General features: G+C 45.2%; 1 protein-coding gene and 1 long non-coding RNA gene across 17 annotated transcripts in view; both read right to left on the reverse strand.

Annotated features, from left to right (window-relative positions):
* Positions 1 to 523: 523 nt before the first annotated feature.
* Positions 524 to 8,899, reverse strand: LOC308191219. Of its 4 annotated transcripts, XR_013947813.1 has the most exons (5): positions 8,578 to 8,899; positions 6,920 to 7,007; positions 4,385 to 4,540; positions 1,555 to 2,494; positions 524 to 966 (listed from the first exon to the last, which is right to left on the reverse strand). It is a non-coding gene; the product is annotated as an uncharacterized lncRNA (long non-coding RNA). The 4 variants fall into 4 exon arrangements; XR_013947814.1 differs by lacking the exons at positions 6,920 to 7,007; positions 8,578 to 8,899 and adding an exon at positions 6,083 to 6,414; XR_013947815.1 differs by lacking the exons at positions 6,920 to 7,007; positions 8,578 to 8,899 and adding an exon at positions 5,386 to 6,414.
* An 8,606-nt stretch (positions 8,900 to 17,505) lies between these two features.
* SMARCD3 (SWI/SNF related BAF chromatin remodeling complex subunit D3) overlaps positions 17,506 to 24,789 on the reverse strand; it is a 110,565-nt gene continuing 103,281 nt past the window's right edge. For 9 of the 13 annotated variants that reach the window (XM_080583430.1, XM_080583429.1, XM_080583427.1 and 6 more), the window contains 3 exons: positions 23,842 to 23,964; positions 21,721 to 21,822; positions 17,506 to 21,622 (listed from right to left, as the gene is read on the reverse strand). In XM_080583430.1, the coding sequence (XP_080439556.1) occupies positions 21,569 to 21,622; positions 21,721 to 21,822; positions 23,842 to 23,964 (279 nt within the window). In that variant the 3' untranslated portion in view covers positions 17,506 to 21,568. The remainder of the gene's footprint in view (positions 21,623 to 21,720; positions 21,823 to 23,841; positions 23,965 to 24,789) is intronic. The other 4 variants (XM_080583433.1, XM_080583436.1, XM_080583438.1 and 1 more) reach the window with 1 other exon arrangement.

Consider the following 24,789-nt stretch of genomic DNA (forward strand, 5'->3'; position numbering starts at 1 on the left):
GTTAGTATTAATTCATGCAGCTCACTTCTGCGAGGGCCTCAGGGCCCACACACTCCACCTTCATGTGGGGCATCTTAGAAACCAGGGCCGGAGCAGCATTCATATGTACGCACCCACGGGGAATGGTTGCTTGCTGTAGCTATGGGCTGCAGGTCAGAAGTGGAGGAATTAAAAACAAGAGCCACAAAGTATGGAGCCACAGGTCTTTGCCTGGTGCTGCAATGTGAAGGTGACCAAGGGAGCAGTGCTGCTGTACTGGGGAGGGGCTGTGAGCACTGAGCATGATTGTGCTGGAGGGGAGACACTTCTGGGCACTCATTGCATGCATGGATGCTGGGGGCCTTTGTAGGCATGCGGGCACAGGTCACAATGTAAGCCAGCATGAACTAGTCAGAAAAGGGGTGTTTTTGCCCAACCATGGAGCAGCTCCATATGCTGTGAGACTCCAAGGGTACACATACCATCTGGGATATTGGCTCACATCGATTGCGTCCTGTCTCTGTTTTCTGAAAGAACTCCCATGGAACATGTAGAATGTTTTCATTGACACTGTCTCAACAGAACAACACATACAGCTGCATAACGTGCTCTAAATCCAGCTCCTTACCTCCACCACTACATTAACATATAGCCCTCTCACCATCCACTTGCCAGACATTAAAAGCTAAAAAATAATACTCATGCCTCCCTACCCCCCATCTGCATTTAGTCTCTGCGAAGCTGCCAGCTGTGCGGTGTCATCTGCTTCTGGTGCATGGCTGCTTCCTGTTCATGATGTGTCCTGCAGAGATCCAGGTGTCTGATCCTTCTGCTCTCACTGCCATTTGCGTTGTTAACAGCCCTGAGAAGAGACCTTGCCATTGCAGTGAGAGAGTTCCTTTGGCAGCGTGGTGTGTACACCTGGTCTCCAGTTGCTAGGAAGAAACACCACTCTGGACTCATATGGGCCAAGAAGACTTCTTCCATCTGTGAATGACATTTACGAATAACGGTCACTGATGTTTGACAGAAGTTACTGAAACACTGTAATCAAGATTCACATCTGCTGTTGGCCCAAGATGCAATGCGGATCTCACTGGTTGGCCAGTAAGTACCTCATAGGCATTTCAAGCTGATTGACAGCTGTGGCACATACTAAGAAAAGTGATGGGAATAACCTCAACCCTACTCCTTCCTGTCCATTAATATAATTTAGCTTTTTTTTTTTCTGAATTCCATCAAGTTTTTTCACTTTTTCTGAACTTTGGAGAGACTAGAGACAATGAAAACTCTTAATGCAATAAAACATCATGTTAAATGTTGTATTATTTTCCTCATCAAGTGTGCCCCCCTAACCAATCAAACAGTGGCAGGGATCCCCCCCCAGTGAAAAAAATGGGGGTTGGAAAGCCCCACGAAGGGACAGTCAGCCAGGCAGGTGGACAGAGATAGAAAGAGAGAGCCAGGGCAGCGAAGAAGAGCACAAGAAAGAGATGGAGGCAGGGGCAGGTGGAAGGGTGAAGGATGCAGGAGGAAGGAGGGGAGTGGGAATGGGCTGGGCAGTAGGACACTCACCACAGCTCCTGTTCTTGGTTCTGCTGGGGAGAATTTCTAGCTCAAACTCTTCTTTCTCACTCTCTCACGTGGCTTCCTCCTCTGTAAGTATCTGTTGGCTCATCTGTCACCCACTCAAAAGAATACACTGGAGTCTTGCACACCTTACATAGGCAAAAGTTCTACCAGCCTCAGGCAGACACAGACAACTGGCAACTGCAGGGGATGAAAGGACCTTTCAGCTCTCAGTGCCAGCCGTGGAAAAGAAGGAATAAACTGCTGGTAGTTGCACTTCTTCCCAGAACCTGCCCCGGGCTCATAGCCCTCCTCCAGCTGACTGGGAAGCTATCCAAGTGGTCACTTGGAAACTTCCCTGGGCAGGCAGACCTGGGTCCCAGTCTGCTGTCCCCCTGCCCTGCCCCAGGGCTTCTGCTGCTCCTGTTAGCGTTCAAACACATAATCCACAAAGTGATTATATGAAGGTGCTTTATTAGGCGCCGGAAGTTAGGGGCATGCCTGCCCAAATCTAACTTCATCCGATTTGTTCACTCAGTTCTCTTTTATCTCCTAAAATATTACATATGCATTAAGTTTCACAACACATCTATGCATATTCATTTCCTAGCTCCGCCTAGCCCCGCTTCGTATGCTATCTTATCAGTCCTTCTGCGCTTGCGTATTACTCTCTGGTGGTCGTCCAGGTGGTCGTCGGGATGAAGTAAGAAGTCTTCATCAGAGCTGAACTTTTTAACCTTTTCTTCTTACGCATGCTCTCTGAGCCCTCGGTCTCAGTCTAAACCGCAAGGTTGGTTTGATCCAGTTCTCGGAGTCCGAGAGGCCCCAGTTATCTAGATGTCTTGCAAATCGGGCATTCTTTTAGTCCTCCTTACTCCTCATCGTGAATCTGTGCATTCTCTCATGCTATCCTTGCACATATATTTTGTATCTTCCAAGCGCAGCCCTGGAACAGTACATCGCAAATGTAACACATATTAAGCAATACTGTATATTTCATCTTCTATTACCAACACTCCCTGCCCATGAGCACATGGGAAGCACACCCGGAGTTCACCCCCTCCACTTTCCACCCGGGTGGGACCCAAAAGCTCTGCAGAGTGCAGACCCTACTGCACTGCGCTGCGTGACACAGCCCCTGCCTCTGCCCCAAGCTGGCACAGCGGGCATTTCCCCAGGAGCCATGGGTCGTCCGGCACCCCCGCCCGCCCAGTGCCTGGCCCCGCACAACGTCTCGAGGTGCCCCAAACCACCAACTCCGTGTCACCGTGCCTCAGCCGCCCATCCCACCGCCACCACAGCTAAAGAGAAAAGCACCCACGGTACAGCCGTGCTGCAGCGCGCAAGGAGCGCTGCCGAGCACGCCCCCGACAGCGCTGCTACCGCACCTGCTCGGTGCTGGCACTGCGGGACCGCGCTGCGGCCGGCGGGCGGCAGGGGCCAAGGCGTCACCGCGCACGCCCGCACCCGGCAGCGGCGCCGCCACCCACGCTCGCTGCAGGCGCTGCCGCGCGCACACGCGGGGACGCCTCGCACGCCCGCGGACGGGCGCTGGTGCGCGTGCGTCGGGGTTCGCTGCCGCGCGTACTCGTGTGGGGCGCTACCGCACGCAGCCGATAGGCGGCGCAACCGCGCCTGCTCCCGGCGGGGTGCTGCCGCGCATGCTCGCGAGGACGGGGCGCTACTGCGCGTGCCCGAACAGACTGGTGCTACCGTGCATTTTCCCGGCGGGGGGGCGCTACCGCGCATGCCCGAGCGGTGTCGTCCTCCGTACTGCTTGCAGTACCCCCTTTCGGCCAGCAGGCGGCAGCAGAGCGCGCACAGGCTCTCCGCCGCCGCTTCTTGCTGGCGTTACCGCCTCGTGGCCAGCAGGCGGCGGCAGAGCGGCCGCGGCGCCGCTGCACCTTCGCCGAGCCTCCCGACTGCAGTACCAGGCCTGATTTCACGCGCTCACAGCCCGTTTTCTCATTAAAAGAAGCGGAGAGAACTGCGCAGAAAATCACATGAAACCGGCAGAAAAACGCACGCACCGCCACTGCCGAGGAAATAACTGCTCTTTGCCACGTGACACTCCGGGCCTGGAAGGTGAGCAGCAGTGGGAAACTACATTTCCCGGCATGCCCCACACGCCAACATGGCCGACCAGGAGCCCGGAGCCCGCAGGCCGCTGCTCCCACCGCGCTGCGGACCGGGCCTGGCCCTGCAGAGCCAGCAGGCCGGCGGCAGGCCGCAGGCCTCCTCCCGCGCACTCTTGCCCTTCCCTGGGGCCAGCCCGCTCCCCGCTCCTGTTTCATGGCTCCCCCCTAACCCACGGCTTTCTGTGCCCCAGCTGCCGCTTGCATAGCGTAGGCCCCCCGAGCCTGACGCTGAGCCTCCCCCTGCACTCTCCCCTTCCCAGGGTCACAGACCTCCAGCCCCAGCCACCCATTCGTTCCCCTGTAGCAGCTGCAGCCCTGGCCACACTTGGCAACCGCTCCCTCATCACAGACCAGCCCCAGCACACCCGCTGCGTGCAGCAGACTACTGTCCACCACTGCTGTTGCCCCCCTCCTCCTCCACTGGCCCCACAGCCCGCACCCACCCCAGCAGGATAGCACCCATATCCAGAGGGGACGTCCCCATCAGCACCCTCATAGCCTCACCTGGGGCTCCTCCAGCCCCAGCCCACAGCTGCCACCCTTCGGGAACATGGAGCAACCACCCCCCAGCATGTGCCCCCTCCACACACCCTAACACGGAACCTGCACCCACAGAAATGGTGACAGCCACTTACCAAGGGGCCAGGGACTGCAAACACAGCAATACAAGCAAAAAAAAAAAAAAAAACTCTTACTACCTCGTGCACAGAACTCCCAGGAAGGAGGCTGCAGCAGCGCTCTGTCCCTGTACATTTCCCTCTTCTCCTGGAAGGCCAGAGAGATGAGGCATCAAATGGCGTCTGTCCATCTACACATCTGTCCCATGGGGAACAACTGCTTCCTGCACCCATGGGCTGCAAGACAGAGAAAGAGGAAGAAAAAAAAAATAAGGAAAATGGTGTAGGGCACAAGCAGTCAGAGAGAAAACTGAAAGCCAGAGGGAAAAAAGAAGAACCCATGGGGCAGGGAGCTGGATGGGGATGATCAGAGGGTAGAGCAGGGAGGAGAACAGAGGGACAGAAAAGAGGACAGCACTGGAGGAAAAAACAACTGCAACAGCCAGCAGGACAAAGATTGAGAAAGTAAAACAAAGGCTGGTCAGGGGGTTATAGCTAGAAAGATGAGATGGAACAGCACAGAAAGACAAAAAAGACAAGGAGAGGAAGCAGAACAGGGTGACAGCAAGAGTAAAAGTAATAGGTGTAGTGAGAAACAACAGGGCAGGGGAAGCAGGACAGAATGACAGAGAGATGCAAGGAAGGGAACGACTGGGTTAGGCTTGGAGGCAAAGACAGATAAGGAAAAGAACAGGAATCAGGACAAAGGGATGGAGAAGGATAAAATAGTGATGGTCACCAGGACAGAGAAAGCAAGAAAGCGGGAGAGAGAAGGAGAATGACAGGGAGGCAGAGAGAGAAAGGCCAGCACAGGGACAGAGAACACAATGGCTGAACTGAAAGAAAGAGAAGGGTGGAGAGCAAGAAAGCCCAATACAGACAGTGGAGCAGAGCAGGATGCAAGAACATGGAAAAGCAGAGGTAGACAAAGTGGTAAAATTTGTCAGAAAGAGAAACTGAGAAATGGGGAGCAGGAAAGACAGACTGAGAAAAATCAAATAGAGATGGGCACCAGAAATGAGAAATGGAGAAGAACTGATGAGAGATGGAGAACTGAAAAGTCCTTAGAGGGGACAGAACACCTGAGATCAGAGCGCTGTAATTAAGAGAGAGGTGCAGAATGGGACAGAGATGGAGAAAGGAGAGACAGCAGTGTGGAGCACGGCTGAGACAGCAAAAGAGCATAAAGAGAAGGGGAGCAGGACAGAGGCACAGAGAGAAGGATAAGAGATGAGCTGGCTGGACAAAGGGCTAGAACAATGGCAGAGGCAGCAGGACAGAGAGATGCAGACCAATAGAACAGGGAGTGGAAGGAGGGTGGAGGGACCGCAACAAAGAGCAGTGTGGACATGGGGAGTGAAACATTAGGGAGGGAGAAAAATTGAGAAAGCCAGGAAGAAGGACAGAGTGGGGAAAAGAAGGACGAAGAAGGAAAAGCCTGGGATGGACTGCAAGCAAGAGAGGAAAAGGTGTGTGTGTGTGTGTGTGTGGAGAATGGGGAGCAGGGACGAGCTAGACTGAGAGATCCTGGTGGGGAGCTGGACAGAGGGAGAGAGTGAAAACAAGGATAGGAAGCAGGGCAGTAAGGTGCAGAAAGGGAGGGAGGGATGGGGACAGGACAGATAGTAAGAGGGAAAACAGACACCAGCATGGCAGGGGGGATGAGCGAAGACAGAATAATGAGAACAAAGAGATGGAGAAAGGTGAAACAGCAATGGGCTACAGGTTGGAGACGGAGGACAAGCAAGACGGAACAGGGGAGCAGGACAGGAGCCATACCAGCATGTAACAGAGCTTGTGAGCGTGACAATTGTTGCAGCTGAAGCAAGAAGCCCTTGTCAACAGACTCCCCTGATCAGGTGGCCTGTAGCAGATCCCAACCACTAGATGTCCTTTACTGGACCGGTCCTTGATTTTACCCACAAGCTCTTAACCTGGTCACAGCTGTTTCTCAGGCATAGCTCTTCACAAGCTATCCACTTCCTAACATAGAGGGCAACTTCTCCTCCCCTCCTTCCTCGTCTATCCCTTCTGAACAGTTTGTAGCCATCAATGGCCACACTCCAGTCATGGGAATCATCCCACCAGGTTTCAGTGATGGCATATCACAGTTTCCTACTAGCACAGTGGCCTCCAGCTCCTCCTGTTTGCTACCCATACTGCATGCATTAGTGTAAATGCACCTCAGCTGGGCCACCTTTCGGGTGGGAGAAGCCCTAATACCCTCTTGACCATACTTAGGTGTTTCCATAGTAACCAACCTCTCACCAACCCTTGTGTCCTTCCTGTAAAGTGTTGTATCATCCTCCTCCTTCACCAAGGCACAAGGCTGCAAGGTCTTGCTAGCACATTCCTCAACCAAAAGAACTGGTATGTTACATTCAGGCTCCTTTCTAGTGACCCTGGTTTCACCCCCAACCCCCTTCATAGCTAGTTTAAAGCTCTGTCAATGAACCCTGCCAACTTCCATCCTAAAACCCTTTTCTGCCAGTGGAATAAGCTGTTCCTGTCTGTTTTCAGCAGGCCTGGTCTCCTGTAAATTGAGCCAAGAGGCTTGAGCCAAGGCAGAGGAGGAACCTCATGCTCTTAGTATGTCGCCTGACTATCACTGCTTACAGGTACTCAGTGTCTTCTGGTCTCAAAGGATGAGGTGGAGATATAATTGATTTCTTCTCCACATCTCTGGAAAGAGCTTTTCTCATATCTGTGGCAAAAGAAAGAAAATGTTACTATAATGAGAGTCATTGTGCAAAGCCATATTAAGTGAATTCACTATTACAGTAAGTTTATTTTTAACCAAGAACACTTCAGCAGCAATGTTACCAGTTTGAATGTAGCACTGCACAAAATTCAACTGAATGTAAAGGAAAACGGCAGGCTAAAAGGACAAATACATGACTTAAGGCATCTGCAACAATGGTAGATGTCTGTCTACAGCCTTTGTATTTTTGTAGCACTCTTTCATACCAAATGAATAATGGAAGAACAGCAAAGATACACAGCATGTCCACAAAAGCCTTTGTGGAGAATATTTAAGGGGAAAAAAAAAATCTCAAACAGCAAGCGACTAGTACTTCAGCCTTGTTAACAGAGTAACATTAGCATACATGAAATTTCCATGTTCTTTACCCTTTATATTGAAAATGCCACCCAATCCTCTGACACTGTTGACCATTAACATTTTAAAATTTTAATTTGGACCTCTAAGAAAGAAGAAAAAAAGAAAATTCGAGTCCCTGTTATCAAAGGAGAAAAGAAAAAAAGTGGGGGAGGAAAAAAGAGGGTAGGGGAGGGAGTGGAGAAGAGAAGAAAAAAGACAGCACAGCCATTCCTTTCCCCAGTCACATTAACAAAAATCTCACGTACTTGGCAGGAGCTTTCTCTGAAAATAAAAATTAAATAAGTAACTGTATGTTATCTATAGAATAACATGTCTTTGTACTTGCTAATTTACTCTTGTCTTGCAGTTTATTTTGCCACAGATACTACAAAATGTATAAACTGCAAGATTATGTTTTATAACTGATGTAATCTTTAGTAGGAAAAGATAACAAAAAGAGTAAACAAAATCCCATTCATCAACCACCATCTACACTTTTTTCATATTAAAAAAATCATTCAAACAATCCCTGGCATGCTCAACATCAGTATCTGTTGTGGTTTAACCCGGCTGGCAGCTAAACACCACACAGCCGTTCGCTCACCCTCCCCCCTCCCTCTCTGGGATGGGGGAGAGAAACGGGAAAGTGAAGCCTGTGAGTTGAGATAAAGACAGTTTATTAAGACAGGAAAATAATAATAACAATAATAATAATAATAGTGATAATGGTAATAGTATTAACAATAATAATGTGTAAGAAAACAAGTGATGCACAATGCAATTGCTCACCACCCGCTGACCGATGCCCAGCCTATCCCCGAGCAGCCGGCCCCCCCACCCCGGCCAGCCACCCCTATATATTGTTTAGCATGACCCCAGATGGTATGGAATACCCCTTTGGCCAGTTTGGGTCAGCTGTCCTGGGTCTGTCCCCTCCCAGCTCCTGCTGCACCCCCAGCCTGCTCGCTGGCAGGACAGTGTGAGAAGCCGAAAAGTCCTTGGCCTGGTGTGAGCACTGCTCTGCAACAATTAAAACATCAGCATGTTATCAGCGCTCTTCTCATCCTAATCCAAAACATAGCACCCTACCAGCTACTATGAGCTACTTAACTCTGTCCTAACTGGAACCAGGACAGTATCTTTCCATTCAACTTGAGGCAGAACAAGCACTTACCATAAGCATATTCCTCTGGTTTGCTATTGCTAACCGAGTTGCAGTCTAATACTGTCTGGTACACACTGCAGCCTAGTTGCTTATACGTATTTACTGGATCCTGATTTGATACTCTCACGAAGATATCAATAAAAAAATCCACTCTTTATTTGAAAATAAATAAAACACAGTAAGGAAGAGCTGAACATATTTCCAATTAAGAGCCCACGACATGTAATCAGACCAAGAATAGGTCTGATGTGGTCTTATGCTAATCAGACATCTGTCACGCTGTAATAGCAGGTGTGCTCCTTCACCAAGGCACGAATCCAGTATCACCACAAAAAGTGTTTTAGTCACGTGACCGATCTTCTACACCAGCCGGGGGGTTCAGAATTATTAACAGAAAGAACAGGACAAGCTAAACATTCACACAAGCCTCATTTCCATAAAACATTATTATTATTATATATTAACAATCCACAGTCTAAATGCATTTAGATTGCACTGGCTGAGGGACTGCCCTGAGGGAATTAAAAAAAAAAAAAGGTCTCTTGGCTGCACGTTTCCCTTTTTGCACTCCTTGCTTTCTTTGTCTCATGCCTGAAATTCTGAGTTTCTCAATACTTTCCATCTCTGTCCCCATCATTCCTTCTTCCTAACAGAGCTGCCATCATAAGGAAAAAGTAGAATTTTCTTTAGCGCTGTCAGTCTAAACTTTGCAATAAGCGGTTCAGCAGTCAAGCAAGCTATCTACCCACTTCAGTGTCACTTATTGAGTAACTTAGAATCACGAAATGCTACAACATACTCTTCAGTCCCAAACATAATTTGATGTTGCTGACAGACTATGCAAAATGGCTAGTGTTCTCGTTCATAGGGTTGATAAATCTAATCCTCTGCTACAGAAGTAGCACCTGGGATAGGTGCTCTCAAATCCTCTGTATATCTACACAAATGTTTACAAAAAAAATCCCTTACCAACTTCCTGAACAGAAGCTTCATAAGAACTCTGCTGTAACAGGAAAAGAAACCAAATAAACTTTTAATGAAACACTCTAAAACCAGCAAAAGATTTATTCTCATATATTAAATGTCAAAGTCACATGCATAATTATATAGTACTTTATAGTTAAAAAATATTTGAAAAAAATCAATCCTGACTATTTACATGCAACTGCTATAAAATTTCTAGGCAATATATGTATAATCATGGAGCTTTCCTATAATAATAATAATAAATTTTTAAAAAAAGAATGCAATCATCCAAGTATTTATGAGTTAACCAACGCCCTGCATCAGACAATTTCGTCCAACTCACGATGGTGAAACAGAACACTTACCAGACAGCTTACGGAAGTATTTAATTTAAATACGTATATGCTACAGAAAGTAGCACTTGTCTAAAGGATGAGTTTAAGAAGATAGGTTTCTGAATGCTACAGGAACAGATTTGCAGAGGCCCACAGTATGCTACATTTCAAGAATCTGTGGTACAAGAAATTCAGCTTCATGGGCTGTTAACTCAAATACTCTGGCTGAATATTCTCAAAAAATTGACGTATGCATGGTTTACATGTGGTTTTGTTTGTTTTGTAAGCAATGCTGTAAGCATCTGCACATTTTACTAAGCATTTATGGCTTAAAACCAGCTTAGACTTTTAGCTCTTATGGCAGGAAGCCTAAAGAGATGTTCTCAACAGTTAGCAAGCAACAGAAATTAAACTACAAATTACAGCTTTGAAAAGGCAGAGTCGTCATTGTTTTGAAAAATGGCACCATAAGGATTGTTGTTAATGTGCTTGTGGACATCAAAATGTAAATATTGTGAAAGTCATCAGGCGGCGGTAGTGAGCACCATGTCTTTTCCACACACATGCCGAGCTAGCTGACAACCACAAGTGCACAAAAGCGTATTTGTTTTCCAGACTTGTTAACAAAAGGAGTAGGAACCGTGCAAAAAAGTCAAACGAAAGCTGCAGGAAATTGCACATTCCCACACTGCCACAGAGGGAGGAACTACTCTTTGCTGCAAGTGACTCCTTGCCCACAAGCCTAGTGGCAACAAAATCACTTTAATTTCCCAGCAGGCTTCAAAAAATAATGTGGCCAACTGGAACCCTGGGTCATAAGACCACAACTCAGCACGCTGCAGGATGCAACACTCTCCATAGTCTCGACACTGGAGGGACACAGTGCTCCCTACCACCACCACACCACTTTGCTGCCAGACCCACATAGCCTGGAGCGCTGCCCTGCGGCTGCCCGCCTCCTGCCCCATCGTGGTGCCACAGTCCCACTCCACAGCCCCCCACCCAGGACTTTTCCTGCCCTAGCCAACAGACACCAGATCTCCCTGCTGCCCTCCCACAGACACCCCAGCCCCACTCACTTTCTCCCTTGATGAAGCTGCAGCCTTGGTAATACCAGACCAGCCTCCTTGGGACAATAGAGGCAGCACAAAGCAACGCACTAACAACTCCCTGCTCCACTGACCCAACAACCCCTGCTCACCCTCCCTGGGGCAGCTCCTTTATGCAGAGGGGCTGTATCCATCAGCACCCTCACTGCCACACCTGGGGTTCCTCCCACTACACCCCACAGCTGCAGCCCTTCAGCCACAGCCCACAGCACCACCACGTACCCCAGCATGGAACTGGCACCACATGATATTGTCTGTGGTGGTTTCATACTGACGAGGCAGCTAAACACCACCACACTGCCCTCTGGCCTCTTCCCCTCTTCTCCCCCTTAAAAAGAGCAGGGAGGGAAAACATGAAAAAAAAGCTGAAGAGTTAAGTACAGAGAAATCACTCGCCAGTTACCATCACAAGCGAGACAGAGTCATCACAGGGAGATTAATGTAATTTATTGCCTACTAATAACAGATTAGAGCAATGAAAAAAATAATACATAATCATACAAAAAATACACTAAAAGCACCTTCCCCACAACCACCCTCTTATACCTCCTCCCCCTGAATGGCACAAAGCAACAAAGAATGGGGTTTGCAGTCAGTCCCTAACACTTCATCACTTTCCACTCCTTCATGGTCAGTCTCTTCCCTTGCTCCAGCATGGGGTCCCTTCCACAGGATGCTGTCCTTCCTGAACTGCTCCTATGTGGGCTTCACACAGACTGAGGGTCTTCAAGAACTGCTCCGATATGGGTCTGTACCGTGGGGTCCATCTTTTAGGAGCAGACTGCTCCAGCATGGGTCCTCCACAGATGGCAGTTCCTGCCAGATCACCTGGTCCACTGTGGGCTCCTCTCCACGGGTTGCAGTTTAGAGATCTGGTACACCATGGACTGCAGGGAGACAGCCTGCTCCAGCGTGGTCCTCTTTCAATGGATGCAGGAGAACTTCTGCTCTAGTGCCTGGAGCATCTCCTCTTCTCCTCTCCCTCCTTCTTCACTGACCTTGGTGTCTGTGGGATTGTTTCTCTACATTTTTCACTTCTCTCTCCCAGTTGCCCCTATACAGCAGGTGTTTTTTTTTTTTTCTTTTTTTTTTTTTCTCCCCCTTTCTTAACTATGTTCTCACAGCAGCACAACCAGCAGCATTCATGGCTCAGCTTTTGCCAGCAACAGGTTGCTTTTGGAGCCAGCTGGAACTGGCTCTTATCTAATGCGGGTCAGCTTCTGAACTTCCCACAGAGGCTACCCCTGAAGCCCCCACTACCTAAACCTTGCCACATAAACCAAATACACCTCATGACAAAATCTGTGCACCATGCGGACCCTCTCTCACTGTTCCTCCAAGCATTCTTTTGTCTCTCTGACCTCACCCATCCTCTCCTCTCTGTCACAATGCCTCCTGGAAACTCTCGTAGGTTCCTAGAGTGCTTCTCACGCCACAACGCTCTTTGGCTCTTTCTTGCTCAGTCAGCACCCCTCCTCAGAATTTCTTTGCTCCCCAGAACATTCTTTTTCCTCTGTTTTAAATGTCTGCCAATTTAAAAAAAAAAACAAAAGTGTTTTCATTTTCATTTGGTAAACCCAACACAGGTGATAGCCACTTCCCCAGTGCAGAGTGACACAGTGTCAGGGCTCAGTGCCCGTATGCTTCCCGTTTGCCTGGGGCACTGCAGACCTTAGGCCTGGAGTAGTGTTCATTCATACATCCCATGGGGAAGTTGCCTCCTGCAGCCATAGGCTGCAGAACAGAGAAGGTGATGTGAGATGGAGGAAGTTAAAAAAAAATACTGAGGAAGAAAGAGTGGAGAATAGAAAGACAGGGTTTCAGGGTCAGACCTGTCTCTCTGCTGGGCACTGATGGAATATCAGCCTATTGGCCACCTTGTGCCCTCTCCCCACAGTCCATTGAGGGCAAGCCCTTGTCCTTCCCCTTGGCAGCCCACGCTACCCATCTCTAGGGGTCTCTGGGGCTATTCTTTGACAACGCACATTGTCCTAGGCCAGCGTATTCCTTGGACAGTATCCCATCATTTGAGGGCTGGACAGGAAGCGGGATTTTTCCAGTGGTTCTCCAGGAAACTACTGGGCTCTTCCACTTTCAATTTTATGGTGAACCTGGGTAGAAGGGCATGGATAGAAGGATGTCTGAGGAGAGATTAAATCACAAAAGCTCTTAGGCCACCCTTTACTACACCCAGTTGTAATTCTATGGGGGAAGATAAGGACTGTGTAATAAGGCACAGCCCTGACCTACAAGGATGAGAAGCCTACTCCCTCACAACCATCCATCATCGTCTATGTGCCAGCATTGGACATCCTGCAATTAAAATTTTGGCCAGGGCCACTGCTTCAGCACAGGTCTTAAGGCTGCACTCCCATACACAGTACTGCATCTCCAGGGACAGGATGCTCAAGAACTGCTCCAGCATCAGCTACTTCTTGGTGTGTCACAGGGATGGCAGACAGCATCAGTGCAGTGCCTGCACAGCTATGCACCTTCTTTGGCTTCTCAGGCTTCCAAAATCCTATACCTTGCCTTCTCAATTCAAATCCTAAATTAATTCTATCCCTTATCTGTAATCTGAATTCTTAATTAACCCCAACTCCCAATTTAAAGCCTAACTTGAACCCTATTCCAACTCCAAATCCTAACCCTTTTTCTAAATTTAACTACCCCTCAATCTGTTTTAATCCTTAACCCTTTACGTTAAGCCCAAAATTTCCATCATTGCAGCCTTCCTCACTGATTTCTTCTCATGCTCGAATCTGCTTCATGTAGGGTATAAGAAACTGGTCTTACAGAATCACAGAATCATCCAGGTTGGAAGAGCCCTCCAAGATCACCCAGTCCAACCTCTGACCTAACACTAACAAGTCCCCCACTAAACCATATCACTAAGCTCTACATCTAAACATCTTTTAAAGACCTCCAGGGACAGTGACTCAACCACTTTCCTGGGCAGTCCATTTCAATGCCTAACAACCCTTTTGGTAAAGTTTTTCCTAATATCCAACCTAAACCTCCCCTGGCACAACTTTAGCCCGTTCCCCCTCGTCCTGTCACCAGACACGTGGGAGAATAGACCAACCCCCACCTCGCTACAGCCTCCTTTAAGGTACCTGTAGAGAGCGATGAGGTCGCCCCTGAGCCTCCTCTTCTCCAGGCTGAACAACCCCAGCTCCCTCAGCCGCTCCTCCTAAGACTTGTTCTCCAGACCCCTCACCAGCTTTGTAGTCCTTCTCTGGACATGCTTGAGCACCTCCATGTCCTTCTTGTAGTGAGGGGCCCAAAACTGAACACAGTACTCGAGGTAAACAAGTACCTCCGTCCCTTCACAGCCTTATCAAATATCCATTTGTTTCTCTACTTCCTTCCCACTGTTATTTCTTGTTCTACTTCTAGAAAGGCACTTTGTCCTAGATTACAGAATTAAAGTAAGAAAGGACCAGATTGCTGAATTAATTAATTGTCCTGGAGTGGAACTAGACATGTGTCCTGGTTTCAGCTAGGATAGAGTTAATTTTCCTCCCAGTAGCTGGTATGGTGCTGTGTTTGGGATTTAGGATGAGAATAATGTTGATATCACACTGATGTTTTAATTGTTGCAGAGCACTAAGCCAAGGACTTTCCAGCTTCTCACACTGTCCTGCCAGCGAGCAGGCTGGGGGTGCAGCAGGAGCCGGGAGGGGACAGACCCAGGACAGCTGACCCAAACTGGCCAAAGGGGTATTCCATACCATCTGACGTCATGCTAAACAATATATAGGGGTGGCTGGCCGGGGTGGGGGGGCCGGCTGCTCGGGGATAGGCTGGGCATCGGTCAGCGGGTGGTGAGCAATTGCATTGTGCATCACTTGTTTGTACACATTATTATTATTATTATTATTATTATTATTATTATTATTATTATTATTATCCTTTCTTTCCTGTCCTAATAAACTGACTTTATCTCAACCCACAGGTTTTCATTTCTTTCTAATTCTCTCTCCCATCACAGAGAGGGAGGGGGGAGGGCGAGCCAACAGGTGTCTGGTGCTTAGCTGCCAGCCGGGTTAAATCATAACAACATGTCTAAAGTCTAAGCACACTCTAAAGGGAAAAAAAAAAAAAAAGAAAAAAAATAATTGGGGAAGAACAGCTGAAGCATGAACACATGGCAGGAGCAGCACAGTGTTTCGAAGTCCAGTTAAGTGACTGAAATGAAAGATGATAAAGACAGTGTTCAGGTAGAATAGGTACAACACTTGGAAAGGGAACATACTATTTAAAACCTATAGAGCTATATGAAATGCATGGAAGATTGCCTGCAAATGGCACAGCACACATAAGACAGGAGGATAAAGACACAGCGGCCGTCAGGGAGCAGTAAGAGGTGGGTGACTGCTCCCTAGGACACACAGTCAGCAGCAGAGCATGGTAGCATGCCTGACAAGGCAGCGTCCTCCCTGACCAACGGCCAGACAAGCAGTACTAGAACAAGGCAAGCAAAACAAACCTGGAGCAGGTAGCCATCTTCAACCAAGAGTCCAACATATCAAACAAATTCATGGGTATAAGGCACATCTAAAGTCAAGCCTTGAAGTCGGTCTACCTGACAGGAGTAACATGCCCCTCAGCAAGGCATTGTTACAGCCAAGCAGGGAACAGGCACAACTGCGATATAACCTGTACAGGAGCCAGATGACCAGGCCTACCTGAGCTTATATTGAGACCCTGGACCCATGGGCAAGGTGTATAAGTTTGACAGTGACTAGTATGCACCCAGCTGTGTTGGGAGAAGGGAGACCAAAATAAAGGGTAACAATCAGCCTCAAGTTTTAGAAGGCATGTAGTATGAATCACTGCTCATGAAGACAAAAATTTTGTAGACATACATGAACTAGGTGTTAAAGCTTGCAAGCTGGTCAAGGGAATTTTGACAGCAAAGTACCTCAGCCTGAAGTAGTTATATTCAAGCTACCCAGTTGTGTCATGCCCTAAAATTTGGCTACTTTGATTAGCTCTGCCTTGACTACGTCTTAACTTTGAGTTGAACCCAATTTTTGTAACAGAATTACTCTATCTATCTGAGTTTATCTAACTTCTGCCTTCCAACTCCTCTTGCAAAGAGCACCTATCATATGATCATTCTAATCTCTCTTTCTGCATTTATCCACGTTCTTCGCATTGTACTCAGTAGTGCTCAGTTTACTCTGAGAAAACTGAAAAAGTGTCAGGATACTAAACTGTAAATCTTCATTCCTCCTCTGAATCCTGGAAAAACAGCCTGCCTGTTGCTGCTCTAAAAGGAAGGGGATAAAAAAGCATAGGACTGTTGTTACTGTAAGATATGATTGCTGTTATTGCTACTTGCTTTTCCACAGAATCACAGAATCATCTAGGTTGGAAGAGCCCTCCAAGATCACCGAGTCCAACCTCTGACCTAACACTAACAAGCCCTCCACTAAACTCCCTTTCCAGGAATTATGTAGACACTTTTTTTTCTTTTTCAAGTGCAAAATTAAATTTTGTCTCAGGTACTGAAATTTCCTACATAAACTTCCAAATAGAACTTTCCCCACTGTAGGTGGAATATCTAGATAGCCATTTATGAGTTTTTATCGTCTGTTTGCTTTCTTCTCAAAAAAAGGTTACTACTTCTGCTTCCCATTTCACTGAGTTGCTGAAATAATTCTAGGCCTTCCTTTCCTTTTTTACATTCGCTCTTCTTTTTAGTCTTCACCCACCCCACTTCTTGATATTGTTCTCTCTTGACAGTCTATTGGGCTAAGAAATTTTAACCCTGAAAACAAACAAACAAACAAATAAAAACTCTTCATTGAGCTGCTGAATTGCAGCTTGTTCATCCTGTCAAATGTTTCTAATATTATTGGCTGTTTGTATGGAACCTCTGTTGGAAGTCTGCTAGCTGTTTGCATAGCTTACTCCAGTCTCCTCTCAGCATCCAAGCTCTAGCCCCAGCTGCAAACTCTTTATTGATTAAAACTAATAATAATGGTGCTAAGTGTACACCGAATGACCAAGCAAGAAACCGGACCTCTCCAATGTTAAGGATTTCCCATCTTCATTACTTATTCATTATGGAAACAGCACCAGAAGATTAAACTTGGTGAGACAGCTCTCATTGTTGTCAAGTCCATTCAAAACCTGTACGTGTATGCCCCTCCTTATGTGTGTGCACATACATGTGGACAGAAATCCAAAAACTTGAGACCATTCGAGTTTTTATCAGGAGTAAGAAGAAACCAAGTGTACCAAATTATCCCTCATATCAGTAGCAGAGCCCTGAGAGTATCATCTCATGTATCACTTCCACACCACGGACTGGTGTAAATGTGTGTCATTAATTGGCCTTGGATTGATCTGTAGTTCCCGGGTCTCTAAGCAGTTTCACATAGAAAGTGATCTCTTCCTAATCCTTAGGTAAAATTTTCTGTAAAAGAAGTGTGTGAAAAAAATCCTACAGCATTACTTTTACACAAAAGAAATGAAGGAGCTTTCTTTAAGAGGCATAAGGTAGGTGCAAGAGGTACAAAGAAACAAAGTATTTATTGTTAAAAGCTTTTCTACGACTCACTCAGCATCCAACAGTGAAGATATGGTGACTACGGAGTAGAGGGAGTCTCTCCCCCACCTCTCCTTACGCATGTATTTGCTCACTCCCAAACCCACAGTTGTATCTTTTTAATGGAGTACCTTTCTTCAGTGAGACCAGAAAAGGTGTTTATCATACAGGATCTGGCAGAACAGATACAGCCTATTAAACAACAGAGCAGTTACAGAAAGGAGACCTCCTTATTCAGGAAGAAAGGAGCCTTTTTTTTTTCCCACTCATCTCCTTGCACTGCCATTAAAAGGGCTCTCAACACAAAGAGGTTAAAAAAAAAGAAAAAAGAAAACAAAGAAAGAAAAAGAAAGAAACCACCACCTGGCTACATTTTAAGCAAAATCTGAAGCCCTAGCATATACACCAATAATTTCACTCAGCTTCATCAGAATAAATTCTAAACAGTGTGGTGTAAAAAAGCTGTCAGCTGAAACCATGCGTGCACTAGAACTGCCAATGCTGATAAGTGAAATAGCTGAATCCCTACTGATAATGGTGGGAAAAGTTTTGGCAATGTGTCTCAAAACTTAAATGCAGAACATTTCGCTGTACCCTGCATGCCCATTTCCCGAGCTCTATACCAGTTGAGACTGACTCCTGCTCCTGCCCTCTATATGTATACATATACACATGCACACAAAATATACAAAATCACGTAGACTGTGCTAGTTCCAACATTAATCTGCATGTTATCCTGTGCTTTGACTTAATGGCACTTCAGTGGCACTCTGCTCCCATCTTTCTCTTACCTTTTACCACTGCTGTATTCTTCTCTCTATTCTGGCACTTTGCTTCCACAATCAAACGTTTGTTTTTCCTTTAACTGCCATGCCAACGCTTCAGCTCCAAGCTATATTTCCCTTCTGCTGGTATTCCAGGAATTGTTTTAACCTTGTCCTAGTTTTATGCTATATTTTCTAACAATCATCTATATTATCATCTATAAATTAACTACATCTATGCACATATATATATATATTTTATTGCAGTATGCACAGATTTGTATTGTACCGTGGCAGAAACCAAAGACCACAAATAATAGTCTTGTCATCTTTTACACCCAAAAAAACCCCACCATCCTGAAATTAAAATAAATTTATCATTCAAAATCTGCTGGAATTACATGCCTGTTCAGTACTACCGACTTTCCACATGCCCAAGCTGCATTTGGTCCAGTTCCTCCCAGAATTGTCCCATTGTTTCTCCTCAAATATAATGTCTGTTTTTGCTAAAAGCAAGCTCCTGGCTACACTCCTGGAACGGGAGATAACATTTCTATCTATGTCTCTTCAGTAAAAGGCTCAAACTGCTTCTGAGCACAGAATAAAAGAATCAAAATCTCAAACACCATTTTAAACAAAAGGAAGACACCTGACAGCTATTCCTAAGACTCTTCTTTGGTGACCAGTGTTTTTATGGGCAGGAAGAATATGTACAGAGAGATTTAAGAATTTAGATTTTGGATTGCTATGTACAGTGGCCAAATTATGCACGAGCATGCATGCGCGCAAACACGCACGTGTGCACACACTTCAGCACAGCATTGGTGCTTAACATTGCTTCACCTTCCAGTGGTGCTACTTGGAATCCACTGGTCAGCAACACGTAGTTTCATTAATTTGTTCTGAAAGAGGCTTGGAAACAGACCCATCCAATTATTTTTAAAGAGAGATTCTAAAAGCAGATTGGGCTCCATTATTTCGCCAGCTGTGGCAAATGACCGGATTTTTTCTGTACAAATATTTGCCATTGAAATGGCAAAGTTCTCAAAAATAAAATTTGCTGGCAGACATCCTGCAGGCATCTATCCCACCCCACCCCCTTCTCATATCCTCGTTTATTTTTCTCGGCATTTATTACTCCTGGAGATTTGAATGCATCCCCTGAATGTAGCTGCTCTGTTTACCACATACAGAAAAAGTTTTATACACTGGACAGCATGCACACAACTGACACAGCAGCATAACAAATACGGAAGCACAGTAGCAGATGATCCCCACTGTTTTCCCTCATAATGTTTGCTGGAAGTCCAATTAGCAGAGTCCTACAGCACATAAGATTTTAAGTTGTTAACTGTCTGGCAACCTCTCAGTCTCTACCAGTTTAAGACTGCAGGATTTCAGGTTTTAGTGTAAAAAGAGGTTATTACACACACACAAAAAATCCAAACCAAGCCATTCCCAGGAAAAGGCCTTGGGCAAAGAGGTACAGCTGTGCTTTTTCTTACACCAGTGGTTTTGCATGGTCGTACTGCCATCATATGACCAATCAATTGTAAATTTTTCAAGACACCTCTGAACACAATGGACAGAGTAAAAGCTATGGCACTGGTAATGTGAAAGCAGAGGTACTAAATAAAGGGGTGGGAGGGAAGACTCTCTTCTGTGACTAGACAGAAGAAACTTTTCTTTCAAATATGAAATAAATCAGCAAAGACAGCAGAAGAGGAAAGGACAATACTAGAGCAAAATTAATTACTTAGAAGAGCTGCCTCCCTTCCTTAACACATGTGAACTTGACTCTCTTTCCAGGAAAATGAAAGAAAGGAGATGAAAAGGAGAAGCCTAGAAAAGGATTTTGAGCACTACATTATCAGGACACAGTTATACCTTGGCAGCTGCTTTTTGGACTAGAAATCATGCTGGATCATTAATTACAAACCAATCTATGCACTACAAAAAGTGGAATGGGGGGAAGGATTTAATGAAGATGTCCCTGGTTCCAAATAAATATGTTGTAATTCCCATAGTCTGAATTTGTCATATATTTGCAAAGAAGGTGATTCCCAAGGGATAGTTCCTCTATGCTATTTAAGGCTTCAAAACTCAACAGCATCTTATACAACTAGCACATATCATGTATGGGGGAACTGAATAGGAAGAGGCAGTTTACCTATGATCAAAATGTGAGACCAATCCAGGGACTCTGTTGACATCTTGAAGTAAAGAGAAAACTGCCACGTTATATGAAGTTAAGCCTCTTGGATTCTAAATCAACTTAACTATTAGGAAAGTGTTTTTCAGTCCTGATCCCTATGGCACACAAGGAGAGAAATGTTTAAGAAAACTCATATTTTACCTATAGACTTATTGTTAATATCCACTGTGTTCAAGGCAGATATCAGCAAAGCACCATTAGGTTGTTTGCATTTTCTAAGAATGCCTTTTTTCTTGCTTCAACTTCAGCTTTTCTAACCCCACTGATACTGAGAATGCCTAAGAGGCTCTCATTCTGGAGATAATTTTCTTCCTCTCAGTACTGCACATTGATCACACCCATGAGACTGTCTAGTGATATATAATTCAGTCTACCTTTCACTGCAGGGGCAAGGGAAAGAGGGAGTATTAGAGTTTGCAGAAGAAATGTCCTGACTATATTTTTTCCTTCCAGAGAGGCTCTTCATTCTAGGATTGAAAATCGTCCTAGTTTGTTATTTCACACGATGCGATGGCTTCTTGCACTGGTCCAGCTGAAGTGAAAACTGTTCAGGAATGTAAAGCATTCCACAGCTATCAGGACTATCCTGTCGTTTTCCAGAGAAGTTACTATTTGAGAATTTTAGGTAACAGAATGAGAATTACCTTTATTTCTCTAAATCTGTAGTCTCCTACAACACCCAACTCAACCTCCCCCATCAATACCATCCATGATTCTATGCATAGCCCATAAGGATTTGCTGTGTAGTGTCTGAACTTTCCATTGGAACTCAATGATGCAAGTTTATGAATGAATCTTTAATCTTCTTTAACATTGACACCTGTATGGAGCACAGGAATCTTCTGCTGTCTATGGCCTGGAATGGTTTGAGACACCTCCCATGGGCAGTTTTTTCAAAGGTCACTCTAAAGCTGGTGTTCTGACTGGTTTGTTGATGGTACATTCCCATCCAGCCAGGAAGCAGGTCCATGTGTAACAGTGAGCTAAGTAACACTGAGAAGTCCACTCGTTCTGTGGTCATGATGCCAACGGGATCTTTAGAGCAATACTTATGTGTTGCGCACTCCCAGAGACTGTTCCAGTTCCTGCCGGCGCTGCTGAATCTGAAAGAAAAAGAGAAACTGTACAGTTCAGCAGATTCAATTGTTCAGTGGCAGGATGATTCATTTATGAACTATCCGTGTGGCTAATTCCTTCACACCTTGCAGTAGAAATATCTGCTCACAGCCTCTTGAGACCACGGCTCATGATAAAATTCAGCTCTGCGTTCTTCCTCTGGGTTTCCAACTACATCAGTCATCACCTGTGACAAAAATAAAAAGTTTTCACTATAGCTATTCTACCACATGGAGAAACATTTACATTTACCTAGAGTCAAAATTTAATTACACTACTACATTAAAAAATTCAGGATTGATCTCTACGCCCAAGGCAAATGGACAATGGCATGCATTGGACATGGCCTTGAAGAGGAAAGGGACCTGGGAGTGTTGATCGATGCTTGGCTGAACATGAGCCGGCAGTGTGCCCAGGTGGCCAAGAAGGCCAACAGCATCCTGGCTTGTATTAGAAATAGTGTAGCCAGCAGGAGCAGGGAGGTGATCATCCCCCTGTACTCAGCTTTGGTGAGGCCACACTTTGAGTACTGTGTTCAGTTTTGGGCCCCTCACTACAAGAAGGACATCGAGGCCCTGGAGTGTGTCCAGAGGAGGGCAACAAAACTGGTGAGGGTTCTGGAGAATAAGTCTTATGAGGACCGGCTGAGGGAGCTGGGATTGTTTAGTCTGGGGAAGAGGAGGCTCAGGGGAGACCTCATTGCACTCTACAACTTCCTGAAGGGAGGTTGTGATGAGGAGCGGGTCAGCCTCTTCTCTCAGGTAACTAATGATAGGACTCGAGGAAATGGCCACAAGTTGCACCTGGGGAGATTTAGATTAGACATCAGGAAAAACTTTTTCTTTCAAAGAGTGGTCAAGCACTGGAATGGCCTGCCCAGGGAGGTGGTGGAGTCACTGTCCCTCACGGTGTTCAAGAAGCAGCTGGACAAGGTGCTACGAGATATGATTTAGTAGCTTAGTGGGTGGTATTGGTGACAGGAGGACGGTTGGACTAGATGATCTTGTAGGTCCTTTCCAACCTTGTGTTTCTATGATTCTATGGTTCTATGATTCATGGTTACTGCCAAAACAAGGTGGCCACATCTGAACTATGAACAGCTCCTAACATTTGCTTCTGGGCTGTGCTAAGGAGTCATTCAGGACTGGCCAGGCTAAAAACCACAGATCTCTAACATTTTAACAGCATTGACAGTTGAGTTCCAGGGTCCCAGGAAAAGTACTCTAGCACTGTCTATTTCACTTGCAGATATATCCAAAGAACCTTGGCACAACTGTGAACAACATGAAATTGTTAAGGTATTCATGTCAGACTGAAATGTAAAATTATTAGCATATTCTGCAGGGTAGTGTTTTACAATGACAGTTCTGATGCCAGCAGGGCAGAGTATTACCAAAAAGGCCCTTTTGGAACTGGATGTCAGTCAGAGAGAGCATTGAACAACTGTTCCATATATGCAACTAGAGAAGCACCACCACCACACTTTAGTTTGTAAGCTCTTCAAGCTACAGGTATATTTAAACATTCTTTTAGATGTCCATTCCCTTTCTGAATATAAATAATAACAACAATCATAATCTTAACAGTAAATCTTTGCAAGATTATTTACTAACAAACAAGACATTTATATTTGAAAGATAATTATTACATTAAAATAATTTCCTGACTTCATTAAAATAATGGGTTTTGAGGTGTCTGATTTAAAGATACAAAGTGTGAAACTTTATGAGAAAAATTATTCTTTTTGGCTGGCAAACAACTGAACTTCCTTACATTACATATCTTGGGTTTCTCAAAGCTAAACTCAAAGGCATCTGATATTTAATTGGCTATTTCTTAAATAAGATTACATTATGAAAACTAACAAAACACCCAAATAGTGTCATTTTGCTATAGGATCCTCCTGATGAGTTTTATATAGCTTTAATTTTACAGAGTACACCAACACATCCCTGCACTTTGATCTTACTGTCTAACCACAAATTCACCTGCAATCCCCATTATGCACTGCTAATCCACTGGAAGAGAAATACAGACTAACCGGTCTTTCCTGCATACTTTCTGCTCTGGGATAGTAGTATTACACTCATCGTTTTTTCCACCAATTTTCCATCCTGGATATTTTAGCTATACATGCTGTACACATTTAACTATTGTTCTTACATTCTGGTTCCACTTCTTCATTCTTCTTCAAACCTTAGCTCACCTTAAGATCCCTGCTTTGGGATCGAAGAAGGTCTTGGATGTATCCTTTAGGATCTTTGGAGAAACTCAGCATGAAATCACGTTGTATTTTTAACTGATTTATGGATTCGATTGTCTCATGAATCTGAAGAAAAAAATAAAGCACATGTTCCTTAATTCCTCTCATGTTTCTGCAACCCTGAGGTCAGTCCTGTTAATGTCTTTGTAGTTCTTTGTAATATACAAAGGTGACAATTCTACACCAAAGACTCATCCCATGGAATTTTCTCTTCAAAGTGGGAGTTAACCCTAGTCTTGCAATTACATTTTGGTTTCACGTGTATTTTTGCAACACAGGCACATACAGGATTCTTCTTCACCTCCTGCATTGAACTGCTGGATGGCATGCTATATGCAATACTGAAGAGCTAAGTCATGTCACTGTATAACGTAATGATTTCCTGTGTACAAGCAGTCTTTTTGAGAAGTCAGGGATTTTTCTGGAAAGGTGATATATAATGTCTTTACATATTGCCCAATGCAAGAAAGCAGTTACTCCCTTGGTTAGTCAACATTATACCTTCAATATCCTGTGGTGATGCCTAAACTTTGTTCTAGTGATTGCCCAATCAAATCCATGTTAAATAAACTTACATAACAGCCATGACTTCTAGAATTTTTCTTGTAAGAAGGACTATTAATGTCACCATGGCTACAAAAAGAAGAGTGTGAACAATGAGAAACTGTGAGTATGGAAGGTTTATAGAAAATGAGTCATATCATCAAAAATATTATGAAAGAAGTGGACATTAACTAGCAGGGAAGAACATACACTACAAAGAGGTAGTTTAGGTAACAAGGTATGTTAGTAACAAGGTATGTTAATCAACCTGGATAACAAAATCAATTGTGATCAATGGGAGGACAACTGATGAATCATTTGCACATACCCAAACAGAAAAGCAAACTC

Source organism: Anser brachyrhynchus (assembly GCF_964034855.1).
Source record: "Anser brachyrhynchus genome assembly, chromosome: 2".
Classification (NCBI taxonomy): Eukaryota; Metazoa; Chordata; class Aves; order Anseriformes; family Anatidae; genus Anser; species Anser brachyrhynchus.